This window comes from Catharus ustulatus, chromosome 1, assembly GCF_009819885.2.
Source record: "Catharus ustulatus isolate bCatUst1 chromosome 1, bCatUst1.pri.v2, whole genome shotgun sequence".
Taxonomy (NCBI): domain Eukaryota; kingdom Metazoa; phylum Chordata; class Aves; order Passeriformes; family Turdidae; genus Catharus; species Catharus ustulatus.
In genome coordinates, this window is record NC_046221.1 from 17,001,602 (window position 1) to 17,015,974 (window position 14,373).

The 14,373-nt window shown below is 38.6% G+C and overlaps 1 protein-coding gene across 1 annotated transcript in view; it reads right to left on the reverse strand.

The window, feature by feature from the left end:
* LOC116994303 (amyloid beta precursor protein binding family B member 1 interacting protein) overlaps positions 1–14,373 on the reverse strand; it is a 64,364-nt gene that overhangs the window by 23,246 nt on the left and 26,745 nt on the right. Inside the window, exons 7-9 of the mRNA XM_033055894.1 lie at positions 10,918–11,039; positions 4,072–4,146; positions 2,792–2,935 (exon numbers count right to left, since the gene is read on the reverse strand). Coding sequence (XP_032911785.1) covers positions 2,792–2,935; positions 4,072–4,146; positions 10,918–11,039 — 341 coding nt within the window. The remainder of the gene's footprint in view (positions 1–2,791; positions 2,936–4,071; positions 4,147–10,917; positions 11,040–14,373) is intronic.

Below are 14,373 nucleotides of genomic sequence, written 5' to 3' on the forward strand. Positions count from 1 at the left end.
CACAAGCTCCCTCTACCCCTAAAAATGGGGTATGATATGATATGATATGATATGATATGATATGATATGATATAATATGATATGATGGTATGTTATAATATGCATATGATGGTTCTTGCCTGCTGTTCTCATTCTTAATAATATTCTCATGACAATATAACCTTGAGCAAGCTTTATTTACAAATTGAGTTTGAAAGTAAGATTTGCTGGGAAACACTTCCAACTTCTACTTCCAACACTTCTACTAGATGTAGACAGGGCTTCTTGCTCTCTCCTGTCTCTGTTGCAGCTGATGATGCCAGAGATTTTGTCAGTGTGTGTGTGGACCTTGGCTTTTCAAACATCCTGTAGTTCCTAAGTGTGCTCAAATCCATCCAGTATAACATGTTGTTCCTTTCCTTTAGGAACCGGGCAACAGTGATTAAGACTAATATGAATGCATCTTCTAATGAACATGTTTTTATGTAAGGGATAAAGACACTTGTTGTGAGTATTTGTGCAATATTAACACGATATAGCAACATCAATATGATATAGCAACACAATTAACATAAATTGATTTTTTAATTATCTGTAATTCTGATGCTTTTGTTTTGTGCTCCTGTCCATTAACAGTATGTTTTTGAATGGGATGTAAGTAGAGCAATGCTGAAGAAATTAAGACAGCACTGCTGACTGGTGCTGATTTGTTACCAAATAACCCAGAAACAAAAAACACCACAAGCATGTGTGCAAAATCATCTGAACATGCCCGTGTTTTCACCTTCACCGTGTATTTTACAGCCAGCACAATGTGCCAAAGGTATGCCAGATGTCTTTGCTTTTTTGCAACAAGTGAAAACAAGAATAAAACAGCTGCATCATCTGAAGATATTGTTGTCTGCCAACTGTTTGTTTCTGTACCTCAAAGAAAGACTGCTCTGCCCACAACTGAATGATGTGCAAGGTGCACGTGCACTTTTCATGCTACTCTGACAAGGGATGAACTCTTGTAATTTAAGGGTTATAACTGAAGTGCTCTACTAAATTCTACTACAATATTTTAAGGTGTTTAACATCCTCTCTGCATCCTGCTCATATCCCAGAGATTACTGTCTCCACAACAGACACATGTACCTCATCCTCAGCTGTTCCAATACAGAGTGCAGTAATCACATCACCATTAAACACAGATTTGAGCTAAGAGACTTGACTTTCTCTGGAATGGGTATAGGTATCCTTTTGTTGAAAGCTGTTACAGATGCAGGAGCAAACAGATGACTGTGCTACCATTTTAAAGAGCTGTGACTAGCTCCCGAAGCAATAGATTTATGGTAATATATTTACTTTAAAGCACACAACTGCTAAAAACGCTCAGATATAGGCAAGGTGGTACACAGGCTGTTACACAGGCTGTAATGACAAACAAGTAGTAAAGTGTTAAACTGCTATTACAAGGGGACTGTGTGGCTCCATCGGAGCCTATGTTAACAGCCTATCACCTGAAAAAAGAAAGCCCTTCCCTCATTTCCACTATGATGAAAAGTCACTGGAACAGGTATCACTGGATGATGAAAAAAGGCCGAGCAACTATCAATACATGCTTGCCTTGCTTTGGCACTGTACTACTGGTCATTGTTGGAGGCATGCTACAAGGAGATGTCCAAGATGGACTTTGCAATTCACTACTCTCACACTTTTTCCACCTTGAGTGCCTTCTAAATAGCATTCTAGATTCTAATTGATAGGATGTTGTATGTACCACCTGATTTGACTCATGAAAGCCATTATCTCAGGGTCAGGTAAAATCAAAATAAATTGCTGTGAAAGCAGCAAGGTGATCTGTGTTTCACTGTGGTTCAGTTATAAACACAGGTCACTGGAGCAGCAGCACAACATCCCTTTACAAGATTGATTTTTTTTTCTCCTTTGTGCTTCAGTCAGGAAATAGCAGAAGAGTTAAGTTTCCAAGCACAAATTGTAACAGTAAAGCTTCACCACCAGCAGCAGCAGCATTTCTAAATAAGAAGCATTAGCAGAGCTGTAAGTGGGAACAGAAGTGGTTTTCAGAACATACAAAAAAAATATTTTTTCACCAGTCCCAGAATCCACTGTTCTACCTCATCACTGTGGAAATGAAAAGCCAGCTGCCCTTATGTGCAATACATCCAGTGCTGGCAATTCAGGCTCTTTAAATATTTTGTAACACTAAATGTAAGTAAATTTGATTCAGCTGGTTAGATGCTTCTGACTCACTTCTTTCTACTTTCTACACAAAGGGCAATCTTAATAAGTCATTAAAGACACAACACATTCTCTAGGTACAAATCACTGTATTAAAAAAGTACATCAGTTCATTTGCTGGTTACTGACACAGAAAGTCAGTATCAAGCAAAGCAAAATTCTACGTTTTTTGTGACAAGAAATTAGTTTACTTGACAACTTTTAAAGATATTATTTCACAGGGAACCCATATAACAGTGAAGCATTTTGGTAGCACACCACCAGCTGACGGGCGCTATGCTGTTTTTCTTTCCCCTCCTTCCCCTCTCTCCCCTCCCCTGCCTTCTGGAGGAGCACTATTTCATTAATGCTTTTATCTATCCCTACAAATCAAAAGGAGAGAAACGTGACAGGATTCAGTGACTGCATTCTAGTATTTGCACAAGTGGTGCAGTCAAAGTTGAACCATGGAAATCTCAGCCCTCCCAGATGCATCAGACAGTGCATCTTCAAATGTCACCTTGGGAGTTCTACAGTTTCACCTCCATGAATTGTTTTATTGCTAAACAGAATTATTTGGTTTCCTGACCTTGGTTTTTCCTCTGGGTACATAATAAATTCCAGAAGCTCGTAGAAGAAAATAACGCCTCTTCCAGGACTTTTTTCCATCTTCTTTTAAATAAAGAGCCCCTTCAAGCTCTGGCACAATGACAGATGTCCCACAGAAGCTTTCCTGTGCAACAAGAATAATAATGCACAAAATGAATTCACTTAAGCACAATCCTATTAATATATAGCAGAAAAATGCTCCATTAAAAAATAAAGACATTTCTTCTGACAGTGAACATATGAACATGGGGAATGCGGTTACTAGAGAGATGAACACCTTAGACAGGCAAAGGAAACTTTTCCAAGCTAATGCTGGGTGCTCATACACTGATAAATAAGGCTTGTAAAACCTCCATCCCTTAGGGTCAAGCAAAAACCTACAAAGGCTTTTAACTAGACGTAGATGTGCTCAGTGAAGGCTACAGAACAGAATGGTTGGTGCTGTAGTTGGTTTTTTTTCTCGAATGAAGTGTTTATAGGGTCTGTAGAGAAATATTTTGGTAGAGAGATTCCTTAGAGCTGTAAAAACAGCTCAATCTCTGCCTTCACTTTGAAATACATGCTATCATTTAAAACACCGTTTAATCAGATAAACTAACTGTTTGCTTGAAGGACTTCTGTTGGGTATTTTTTAATGCCAACACACTTATCACCTAATGTGTTAATTTAGAATTCACCAGGAATTCTGCTGGTTAACATCTGGTGCCTTCATGAGGTGCACTACTTTTGAAATGTGAGTCCTCAGTCATCTGAGAAAAGCATTTCCTTTGGTAAAAGAGCTTTTACCAAACTGCTTGCCTGGAGAACTGTGGTAATCTTTTCTTTCAAATAGCTCTGGATTTTTAAAGTGTGCATCTGAAGCAAAACTTGAGCAGGAAAGGCAAGAGATTAAACAAACTTTCTGGAAAATAGAACGGGTCTTTTTCTGTTATAGCTAATAGCTATTAGCTAACACCTAGTAAGTTGAGAAATAAATCCACTTCTAACCTAAAGATAATTGTTCAGTACTGATCAACCTTACTAGCAATAAAAAATCCCAAGGGCTGGCCTAAGAGTGAACAATGTGCATTTTTAATGAGGAGCAGCAGATGCAGAGGAAAGTCTACATATTAAACCCAAGATACAAAGACACCAATGATCACAGAACTTCCTGTTGTTACACTATTTCCCACAAAGAACTAAATGTTGTTATTGCAGAGCAGATGCAAGTGGTGGCAGTCTTGGTGACATTTGCATCGTCAGCCTAATAATGTGGCTTACCTCCAGCAAAGCCTCTTTGTTTTTATCATTCATTTCTTTGCTTTCTTTCTTCCCTTTGTTTGCCAAGTAGAAATTCTGATGAAGACACAAAAGAAGTTCATGTTCATTATAAAGCCAGCAATAAAAGTAAATAGATTACTACAAATTCACTCAATAGTTACTGAGTCTTTCAATACTGAGTATGCAATCTGCAGGTGCAAGGGACAGATGCTTATGCTTTTTCTTACAGAAAAGTTTAATCACATCTGCCTGCTCATGAATTTTAATTCTTTATTATGAATATAATTCAAAGGTAATACAAGATTGGTTTTGCCCATGTAAATACAGCCTCCAAAAAACTAAAACCAGTGGCTTATGTTTTTGGCTGTTTTTCTGGTTCAATGGGTTTGGGTTTTTGCATTCCAATTTTCACTGTTTCCAACATTATTACAGGTTGTAGAGAACCTAACATTTGATTATATGCTGATATACAATGAATACAGCGCAGTATCAAAAGGCTGGAAAACATACTCCCTACAACCTAATCTGGTAATTTGCATACTTTGTATCTTGCACTCTGGATATAACTCAATTCTCATGTTTTAGTTAAAGTGCTTATACGCCAAAGCCTTTATCCAAAGATACTACTTTCTACTTTTGTACCCCCGCTCATGCTCTTCAAAGTACATTTTTTGCAGTAAAGAAACTGACCAAAAAGATCACCATGATATGTAGACATGTGCCCAGCCTACTGAAAATAAATCCTGCACTCCTCTGTTTCTGTGAAGCTGCAGTTGCCCTTGGAGGACCCAGTGCCTGCCTGCCCCACAAATTAAGAACCATGGTGCCTCAAGGACATGCTCACCATAAAAACAAATTCATCCGCTGTTAAACAGCAGTAACTAATCTGCATCCATCTGCACTGTACAGATGGACAAAAGGACAGCACTCGGACATACGTGCAAATTCTGACAAGTGGGAAGGATGCTAGGACTTGTATGCTGGAGTATGTGCAGAGGCTTTGCTCCACAGCAAGCAGGGCCAGACAAGCAGGGCTGGCTGCCTGCAGACTGTAAGGCAGCTAAGTGTGAAGGAAGCAGGGAGATCAAGCATGGATGCATCAAGTAGCATTTGGATCCATGGCCTTGAGGCCAAAATGGTTACACTCAGATTTCTTGCGGTGTTTTTCGGTTTATCTGGGTTTTCATCTCTCTCTATTTTTTAATGTCTCAAGACTATAAGGAAGTGAGAACATATTTACATGCCTAGAACTCTTCAACACCAAAACTGCAACATAAATACACACATTACCAAAATACAAGTGAGAAATGTGTAAATTAAGGAACAGGCTGTTGCCATAGTATAAGAAAGAAACAAACAAGCAGCAAATCTGCCCTGCCAGCAGACCACATTTACAGCAGTGCAATTTATCTGAAGTGAAACCCTTCTCTTCCACACAACCACATCTTCTTTTCCAAGCAGTGTTGTGAACACCTGTCTGCCAGAATTCAAGCCTCAGAGAGACTGTTTGTGGAGGGGCACCAGGAGAGGAAGCAGAAGAGGTCTGGGGCTCAAAACCAGTTCTTTAAAAACTGCTTTCTTAAAAGTTCACATAAAGTCAGACAGGGGAGCTGAGAAACACAGACACCTGCAATGTGGCCTATGTTGATGCCATGTCTATGGTGTAAGAAACTTGAACATTCAATACAATAGAGAGTTATCTGAGGAAATGCAACCGGTCTCAGACTGCCCACACATATTTTTAGCCCACAGCTGAAGGTAAGCAAACAATAAGAACTACAGCTTTGCAATTACACCTAAAGACAATATTCAGAGTGTTAAAAACCCCAAATCGGCTCAAAACAGAATCCACTTCTGACCAGCTACAGCCCAGTCACCCATGCATGTCTAAGAGCTCTTCCTGGCAGGCAGTTCTATTGCAGGGGCACTGTTAGGCTGGGTTGGACCTCCAGACCTTGGGATGGATTTGGAAAGTAGAGGGACATGCAAGTTGTAAGGCTTCTTCTCTAGATCATTATAAAGACATAGTAGAACCTCTAAAATACACAATGAAGATTTATCAAGGTAAGTACAGCTTATCACTGTCTCAACAAGGTTTGGCTCATCAACTTTACTAGTAGTGGGGAGAGCATCCATCTGACTTAGCCTTCTATGGACTGATAATATAAAAACAAAGCTCCTCTGACTACAACTGATTCACATTCAGGCATCTGGCATTTATTTAGCAGAAGCCCAGACCACCCTGTACTGACATAATCAATTGTAAAGAGAGAAAGATTGCAAGGATATCCATACTGGATTTCTAATGCCACAGGTTTTTCATTAGGGAAATGGAGCTCTGTCACCTAACCCAGTGTTACACAGATGTACACTGTTGTCTTTCACCTGTCAACACACACTTCATTTATTACTGATTACCTCCTTTATGTCTCTGTTCTGAAATCTGGAAGTACATTGTATTATCATTTGTCAGTGGCTAAAAACTTGGGGAGCAGACTGAACACTGTACTTATTTCATCACGGTGTGGTCTTCTACTTTTGATCAGAAACATTCATCCTAGAGGAGGCAAACCACATGTGTCCAGAAGAGGTCATTTCAAGTCCAGTAGTCAAAGGTCATGATAAAAGGCAAACTCTTTCCTGTGTGAGGACACCACCAGGAAATGTATGTTTGGTTTGGGATGTCAGGTCATTAATGGGACAAGATGTAGCTGCAGGGCAGTTTTCTACATGTATCTACAGATTTGAGAATTAACTATTTCTTACATCCAAAAGACAAGTCTATGCATACAACCTTTCCACTTAGGCAAGTAGCCTTGTCCTTTTGTGTGAAAAGGCAGGTAAAAAAAAATAAATCAGGCTGTATCTCTCTGCACTGTATAACCCTGAAACAGTGGAAGACAGAAAGTGTTCTCAGTAGTGTCCTGTATCTGCATGTGAGCAAAGCAAACCTGGCTCATGACAGAAACAGTACTTAACTACTGCACTATCAAACTCTATGATTGGTGTTTATGTCTCTATACTAAAAAAATTAATTTCCTAAAAGAAATAGCACCTCTCTCACACCTTTCACTTTTTTTTACACACAGACCCATCCAAGTAGGAATGCAGCAGCAATACTTGTTGCATGGCAATAAACAAGTGTTCCAGGACAGCATTCTCCCTCTGCCTCCTCTTACACTTAGGCTGTACTTTTTCTTTCAAGCTCTTGAAACTGATTTTCCAGAAGATCTGAAAATTCCACAACGGCAAAGATCAAACAGTGTGCATAAAACAAGTCAGCTGCTTCATACTCATGACTAGCTTCTTTGAGCAATGGGCTGCCTGCTTATGCTCATCCAACCTGCACCCAGTATGATGCAAGAGCTGGCCAGTTCACATCCCATTTCAGATCATTGCAGCTGTTACTCAATGCAGCATGGCTTGTGCAGAAAAAACAGAACAAGGTCATATCCACGACTCATATCATGGTGTGTCCCCTAGAAAACTGCACACTGAAAATATTAGAAGATACCTATAATTGTTCAGAATACCATAAAAGTAAAAACATACATGAAGCTAAAGGCAAAACTCTTTTGAAATCCTAAAAAAGAGAGGGAAATTAAGATTACTAAACAATGGGAGTACAGTGAAAAACACCTCCCTTTTCTCACTTCTATTTCTTTGTACTTTTGCCAGCATAGTCAGTAATCAGGTTCCCTGTCACCCTTTTATGTTTTCATCACTGGGTAACAGTGGAGACAAAAGGAAAACCTTGATTCATTAATGTGGCCAAGCTGGTGAAAAACTTTAAGTGTCACCTGGCGGACAGCAGATAAATATTCAAGCATGAAACGTGTTACAGCTGTCTTGTTATGAAAGACATTACAAATCCTTACTCCACCTCCTTCTGACACTGTTGAGAACTCTTGCTCTTCAGAAGACATAAAATATCAGTTCAGTGTATGGCTCTCCACTGGAAGGTGTACCTCTAGCTTTTGGCTTACATACATTTTAGTAGAAGCATAAAGTACTCACTGTACAGACTTTCAAAAATTTTCATAAATACTGTCCAATAATAAGAAAACAAACAAACAAGCACGTGCAGGTGGCGTTGCCTGCACTGTCTGATTTTATCAAAACACAGGAAATGGAAGTTCATGCAAACAGAAGTAAAATACAGTGTTCTAAGAGCATGACCAACATCTACAGCAAGGAGTTTAGATTCAGCTACACCTTAAAAACAACCGTTTCCCTTCCTTTTTTTTCTTTTTATAGTACCTTCTAGCTGAGAATTATTCTTTGAGATTTTTGAAAAGAGGTGTTGAGATCTGACAACCTTTTCTTTCAAGAGAAAACCAGCATCACTCAACCATATGACAAAGCATCACCTCTCCAATTTTATAAAGGTTCTCTTATTTGCCCATGTACCAGTATGTATTTTTGTTTCACTCTCTAGTCACAGACTTGTGATGCTCCCTCTCAGCAGATGAGTCACTGATGGCATTCATGGAACAGTCTTTGACTGCAAGTTCCTTACAGGGTCTATTATATCACAATGAGAAGAGGGCAAAAGTGTGCCTGTCTTCATAGCAAGGGGGACACCTGAGAGTTTTATAGAAGCTTTTTCTAAAAGGTATTCCAAACACTTAAAAAAAATTTTTCAGAAACAAAGCTGCAGAAAAACTACCAAGTGCTGCATGACAAGAATGACAATTTTTTCAAAAAAATCCACGAGCATTAATTGAGCAATGTATTGCCAGCACATAAAGAATAAATCTTGCATTTCAGAACCTCAATTCTCCCTTAGAAAATGAAACACTTTTAATTAATTGTTGTTAAATTGGTCTATAACTAGTTCACAGAAAGAAACAATAAACATTGGCACAGGTCACAGACCTTCTTCAGAGGTCCACATGTATTAGGAAGGCATCTCCCCATATTTTGAGATTTTTTTAAAGCACTTATTTGTGTCAAATCTTTGTGATGAAAAGTTCGTATTGCTATTTTGTCTAAGAATTAACTGTAGGTACCTCTCCACCTTTGGAATTTGCCTCTTTTTTCCCCCAGAAAAATAACCGCAAGTTAAAAAACAGCAAGATCTCCACAAAACCCTTCCAACAGAATGAGCACAAAATAAAACAAACAAGGAATTACTGATGCAGCATGAGCACCACTGGGTGTGTCCAAAAAAGCATTCTGCAATTTGTGTACTCCCAAAATGAGTTTTACATGGTAGCTTTGACCGAGCTAGAAGGAAGTTGAATATACTGAGCACACAGTCTCAGAGCACAAGATTTCAGTTTCCCATTGGTTACACCATAATTTCTGTAGTTAGCTAGATAATCATACACCCTACCCCCCCAGCTCAGTATTTGGTTCACCTTTTCAGGGACTCACTGTAGATCATGTCTTTTACCATGTTTCAGTATTTAGTGTGAGCTCTGTACAGTACCGATTACTTTCTGCCACAAAGTGCTGATTTGACCGTACTATTTTCCCCATTCACAATGTTTGAGTTTACCACGCCTGACAGATGGTCAGACTCTATTACTGGCAAAATATTTCAACAGTGTGAGAGTCACAACTGATGCGTTTTCCTCAGACTGTTCATTTTAGAGCTTATCACAGAGGGGCTAAAGCTCAATGACTGCAGACTTGTGAAATCCAACACGAGGACACAGTTACACCTTGGTTTGGTTTTGGTTTAGGTCACATTTATTTGTAAATTTCATTTCAACCAAAATGCAATATTTATCAGACCAGAATATTCATCAAAGTTTTACTTCCTGTTTGAGGTTCAGCGCCTTGCTCTGAGCCACTAACCCAAATAACAGTACAGTATGAACCAATGTGGAGTTGAACCTCTGCTGCTTGGTATGTTTATGTGCTCTAGAAAGGAGGATATTTTGAGCCACCATGTTGTATTTCCAAACTTGGCTTTGCTGTTTCATATTAAAAATCAACATTCATTAATGTACACTGCGGATAAGTTTTCTTTCCCTGACTGTGGATATTTATGTCAATGAAGGAAACTTCTGCAGGTTTTATTTCTTTATTTATTCATTCTATAAAAAAACGACTTCCTAATGAGCAGCTTGGTGAGATTTGCTGCCAAATTACATATTTGACTCATTTTTTTCGGCAAAGCTGAATTGCTCATTTTTCTCCTGTGGCCCTTAGGAACAAACCAGATGCTCAGTGAGTTAACAGTCAGCTGACATGGGGAAAAGATCTTGTGCCCCAGAATCCAGTAACTGTATGTTCCAGGATGTTTGTACATACAGGCTTGACCACATAACACAAGAAATAAAACAACTTGTGTATACAACTATCTCAATAATTTGATGCAATTCAGTGTGCAAACTCTCCTTTACGAAGTTAATGTGCACAAGTTACTGATAACCCAATTCTTCTCACTATAAACAAAATCCAGCAAATCCTTGGTAGTATTCAGTATACCCTTTATAAAGTTTCATGTACAACTGGCAAAAACTGGGCCTTCAAGGCAATGTTGATACTCATCAGCAGAAATGGTGGAGAAGCTGTAGTAATAACAAAGGCCAGGTTTCTGCAGCTGTGCCATCTCACCCAGTTCTAAGCAGTAGCTTGTACTGGAGGTGAACTACATGCTTCAGTTTTTACCTCTACAGACAGGACTCTAATATAGTATCAGAAAAAAAAGCAGAAAACACTAATTTTTAAATCCTTGCATTCAACATCCTGGTGGGTTTTTTGGTTGAAAATACAAGTTTTGCTTTCTCTGAACTGACAGAGCTGAAAGAAAATTATTAATGCAATAGGCAATATGCAGACTAAGTGACCTTAGTTTAGACTCTTACCCAAATACCATGTCAGCTTACTTACCTGGGGATTTTTAAATAAAGCATATTTATGACTTTTTTCCAAAAACATAATCTTATTCTCAGTATCTCGAGTCCAGTCTGATAATATTTCAACAACATTTTCATGGTCTTCAAAAAACCTTTCTGGAGAGACAGAGAAGATAATGTAAGACATTCAAACTGTTTCTGCCCTCTCCTGAGGCTGCAGAAATTCCTGTGTAAGAATGTAATCATTGTCTGATGCTCACTCAGGGCTGGGCTGTCCAGCACTCTTTTCCACTGCACAGATTGGGTGCAAAAACCACATGAAGTTGTGTCACATGGAAGGGCAAAGCAGCTACAAAGATGCTTTATGTAGCTGCACCATGCTCCTGGATTCCTCCTGTATCTCTGTGCTGTTGCTTAAAGACTGCAAGGAATGGAAACAGCGACCCATCAGGATGGTTACACCCATGTTTTTCATGGTTTTCTGCTTTTGATTGATTTTGGTTTTTTTTAAAGTTTGCAGTAATGCAGATTGGAGGGCAGGAGAAGGGGTATACATAAACTTTGATTAATGAATTTGAAAAAAAAGTAAAAATTTATTAATTTGTCTTTTGCTTTACTTCTTTTACAGTGAAGATTTGCTTTTTGTCATCAGGAAGAATTCTATGCACTGAAAACAAAATGTTTGGTTTCAAACAACTGTATTTAAAACCACAAATAGCAAAACAGAGAAAATATGAAGATACACTAAGAACTGATGTCAAGATATACTGGTTCACTCAGCATCTCTGTACTTAAAAACCTTACCAGGGATGTGAGAGACCTAATGTCAGCTCTATCCCCTCCTGATTTGCTCTGAACCCCAGTCCTCCACCCAGGAAAGCCACAGGGTGTGCTGAGATTAGTTAACTCTGATCTCGTCCACTCCAGTTTCATTTATATAAGATTGCTCAAGAGTCACATAAAACCCCTTTTGAAGGAAAAGGAATTCAGCACAACTTTACAGGTTATTTTGGAGGGTCACAACCTGCACTTTTCTGCAGATTCAGGACTGGGATAGAGAATTCACCCAGTTCCAATTTCCAGTAGGATTTTGGCAGTTTCCTGGGAACAGCCATACTCCCATTTCTGTGGTCTGTGCTGATCACATCTTCCAATGGCCTAGACTGGCCTAGCATCAGAGGAGGTAACAGCATACATTTTGTAGACTTTCTTTAACACTCATTACTTTTTACATCCCATCCAACCTATATCTAGTGCACTAATTAAATTCACAGAATGAGATCAGCTTCAAGACCCACTTGCATGCACACGGTAACTTAACACCAACAACATAATACTCTCCATTTAGCACCTGGCACTTCTTAAATGCACTGGAAACAGAAAGTACTGTAGAAAACCCTGTTAATGGTTTGAAGGGTGAACAGTATCTTATACTTCAAGATAGGCATGAAACAATTCTCAGACAGTGGCACTAATTTTTGCCACATATATTTTTGTTTGTTCATTTGCTGCATCAGGATTTTCTTGTATGAAAAATGTGATTTTATCATCCTCAGGAGGGTCTTTTTAGCAATTACTTTTACCTAAAAAAAAAGTCAAATGTGGATGCCTAATATAAGACTGTAATAGTCTTTATTGCAAAGTAAATGTCGGTACGTACAACCCAGTGTTACATCACCATCTCACTACTGAGATTGTGACGTTTAACATGCATTTAATTTTAAACTGTAGTTTATTTTATTTGCAATGATAGTCTTTCAAAATAACCATATATGTAAGACAACTTGTCAAGGATCTTGTGATATAGAAGTAGCTTGGACCTTCAGTTTAGCAATAGATATTTGCTGCTCAGATTTGCTTCTTAAAGTAAACATAATTTTATTTTCTTTAATACTAATGTTGAAAGCAGGCAGAAAGATAAAGTGCAGAAAATTTCTGTCTTTGTGCTGATAGTAATAAAGCTATCTAGAGCAGCCAAGAAGTATACTGACAAAAATAAAGAATGGCTCACATTGTTCTGATTCTCAACAAAATTAACTGCATGCTGTTGTGCATTGGAAGCAGAATAAAGAACAGGTACCATTCCATTCATATTGAAACTGCCTTCTGCAAACAAAAAGGCTCCATCCTCATCTTATCTGGACCTGGTAATAGATCACTGCATCAGGAGTCAATAGATTTTTCCTTTTTTCTTGAACCAGATACAAGTTACTTCCTTTGGTACTTTTCTTCCATCTTTTAAAATAATTTTTATTCATTGTGAAAGTAACTCCTTACTATACCAATACCTAACACTAACCAAAATCATCTAGCATTAGCTGAGTCTGAAGTACTGCAAGTAATTTTTACAAAAAAATTCTAACCAACCAGACTGCAGGAGACTGTATGAGGCTGTAGGCAGTGGGTTGGACGGTTGGGACAGACAGAGAGATCTCTAAAGCCAGGTCTTGAAACTTGTGGTTTATTGCAAAAGGGCGTGGGTGAAAGGGCCCTGCCTGGAGTTGCCAGTTGCAGCTGAGAGCAGGGCAGTGAGAAAGTAAAGAGTAATAGAGCAAAGGGTAAGGGGGTGGTAAGAGAGGGAAGTAAGAGGTAGAACGTAAGAGCTAAGAGAGCTAAGAGTAAGAGTAAGAGAGCTAAGAGAGACTAAGAGAGCAAGGTTCCCATTACAATACAATAAATCTTCTTCTGTGTTGAATATTCTAATTTCCACTAACCAATCTAATACAAGATACAAATCCTATAGCATTTACATACAGCCTATAAGAATCATTACATTACCATACTATGTTACACTTTAAACCCTAAAAGCTGCTCTTTGGACCCCTTCTGCCAAGCTAGCAGGGTCTTCTCTGACCTTTGGACCTGCTCTCCAGCAGAAGGCATTGTTCTATCAAGGGGGGATTACTTTTGGCTGGCCATCCAATTGTCTTTCAGTATTTAGTAACTAAGATTTGGTATCTCAAAGATGGCTTTCATTTCAATATTGTTTATGGTTTCCATATTCTCAGAATCTTTTGCTAGGCAATCATATTTATAAGGTTTTCCTGATTCATCTTTCCCAACACCATTAACTCCAATGTTTGTAGCAAACAATCTCCCTGATACCTTCAGTTTTAATTGCATGATGGGAAATTCCAGTATCTATCCAGATTATGAAGAAACACGAGTACATTCTTTTTAATGACTATGGAGATTTAGAAAACTATATGTTTATGTGCTGTCATCCTTATACTCAGACATATTTGTCCAAGTCACACTGGACAAAAAGGGAGCAACTTTCCAAGACAGGAAAACATTCCAAAATTATTCAGTGACTTTAAACAGATTTCTAGGGTCAAATGACATTTCCAGTCTTTCCTTAGTTAAGATGAACAGGTACAAAAGAATGCAGCACCATTATCTTAATCAAATACGAAGAACAGATTGGCAGTAAATTTCTGCACCACTCTTACAAGCAGATGAGCATCTCCTTCCTCATGACCGGTCAGGT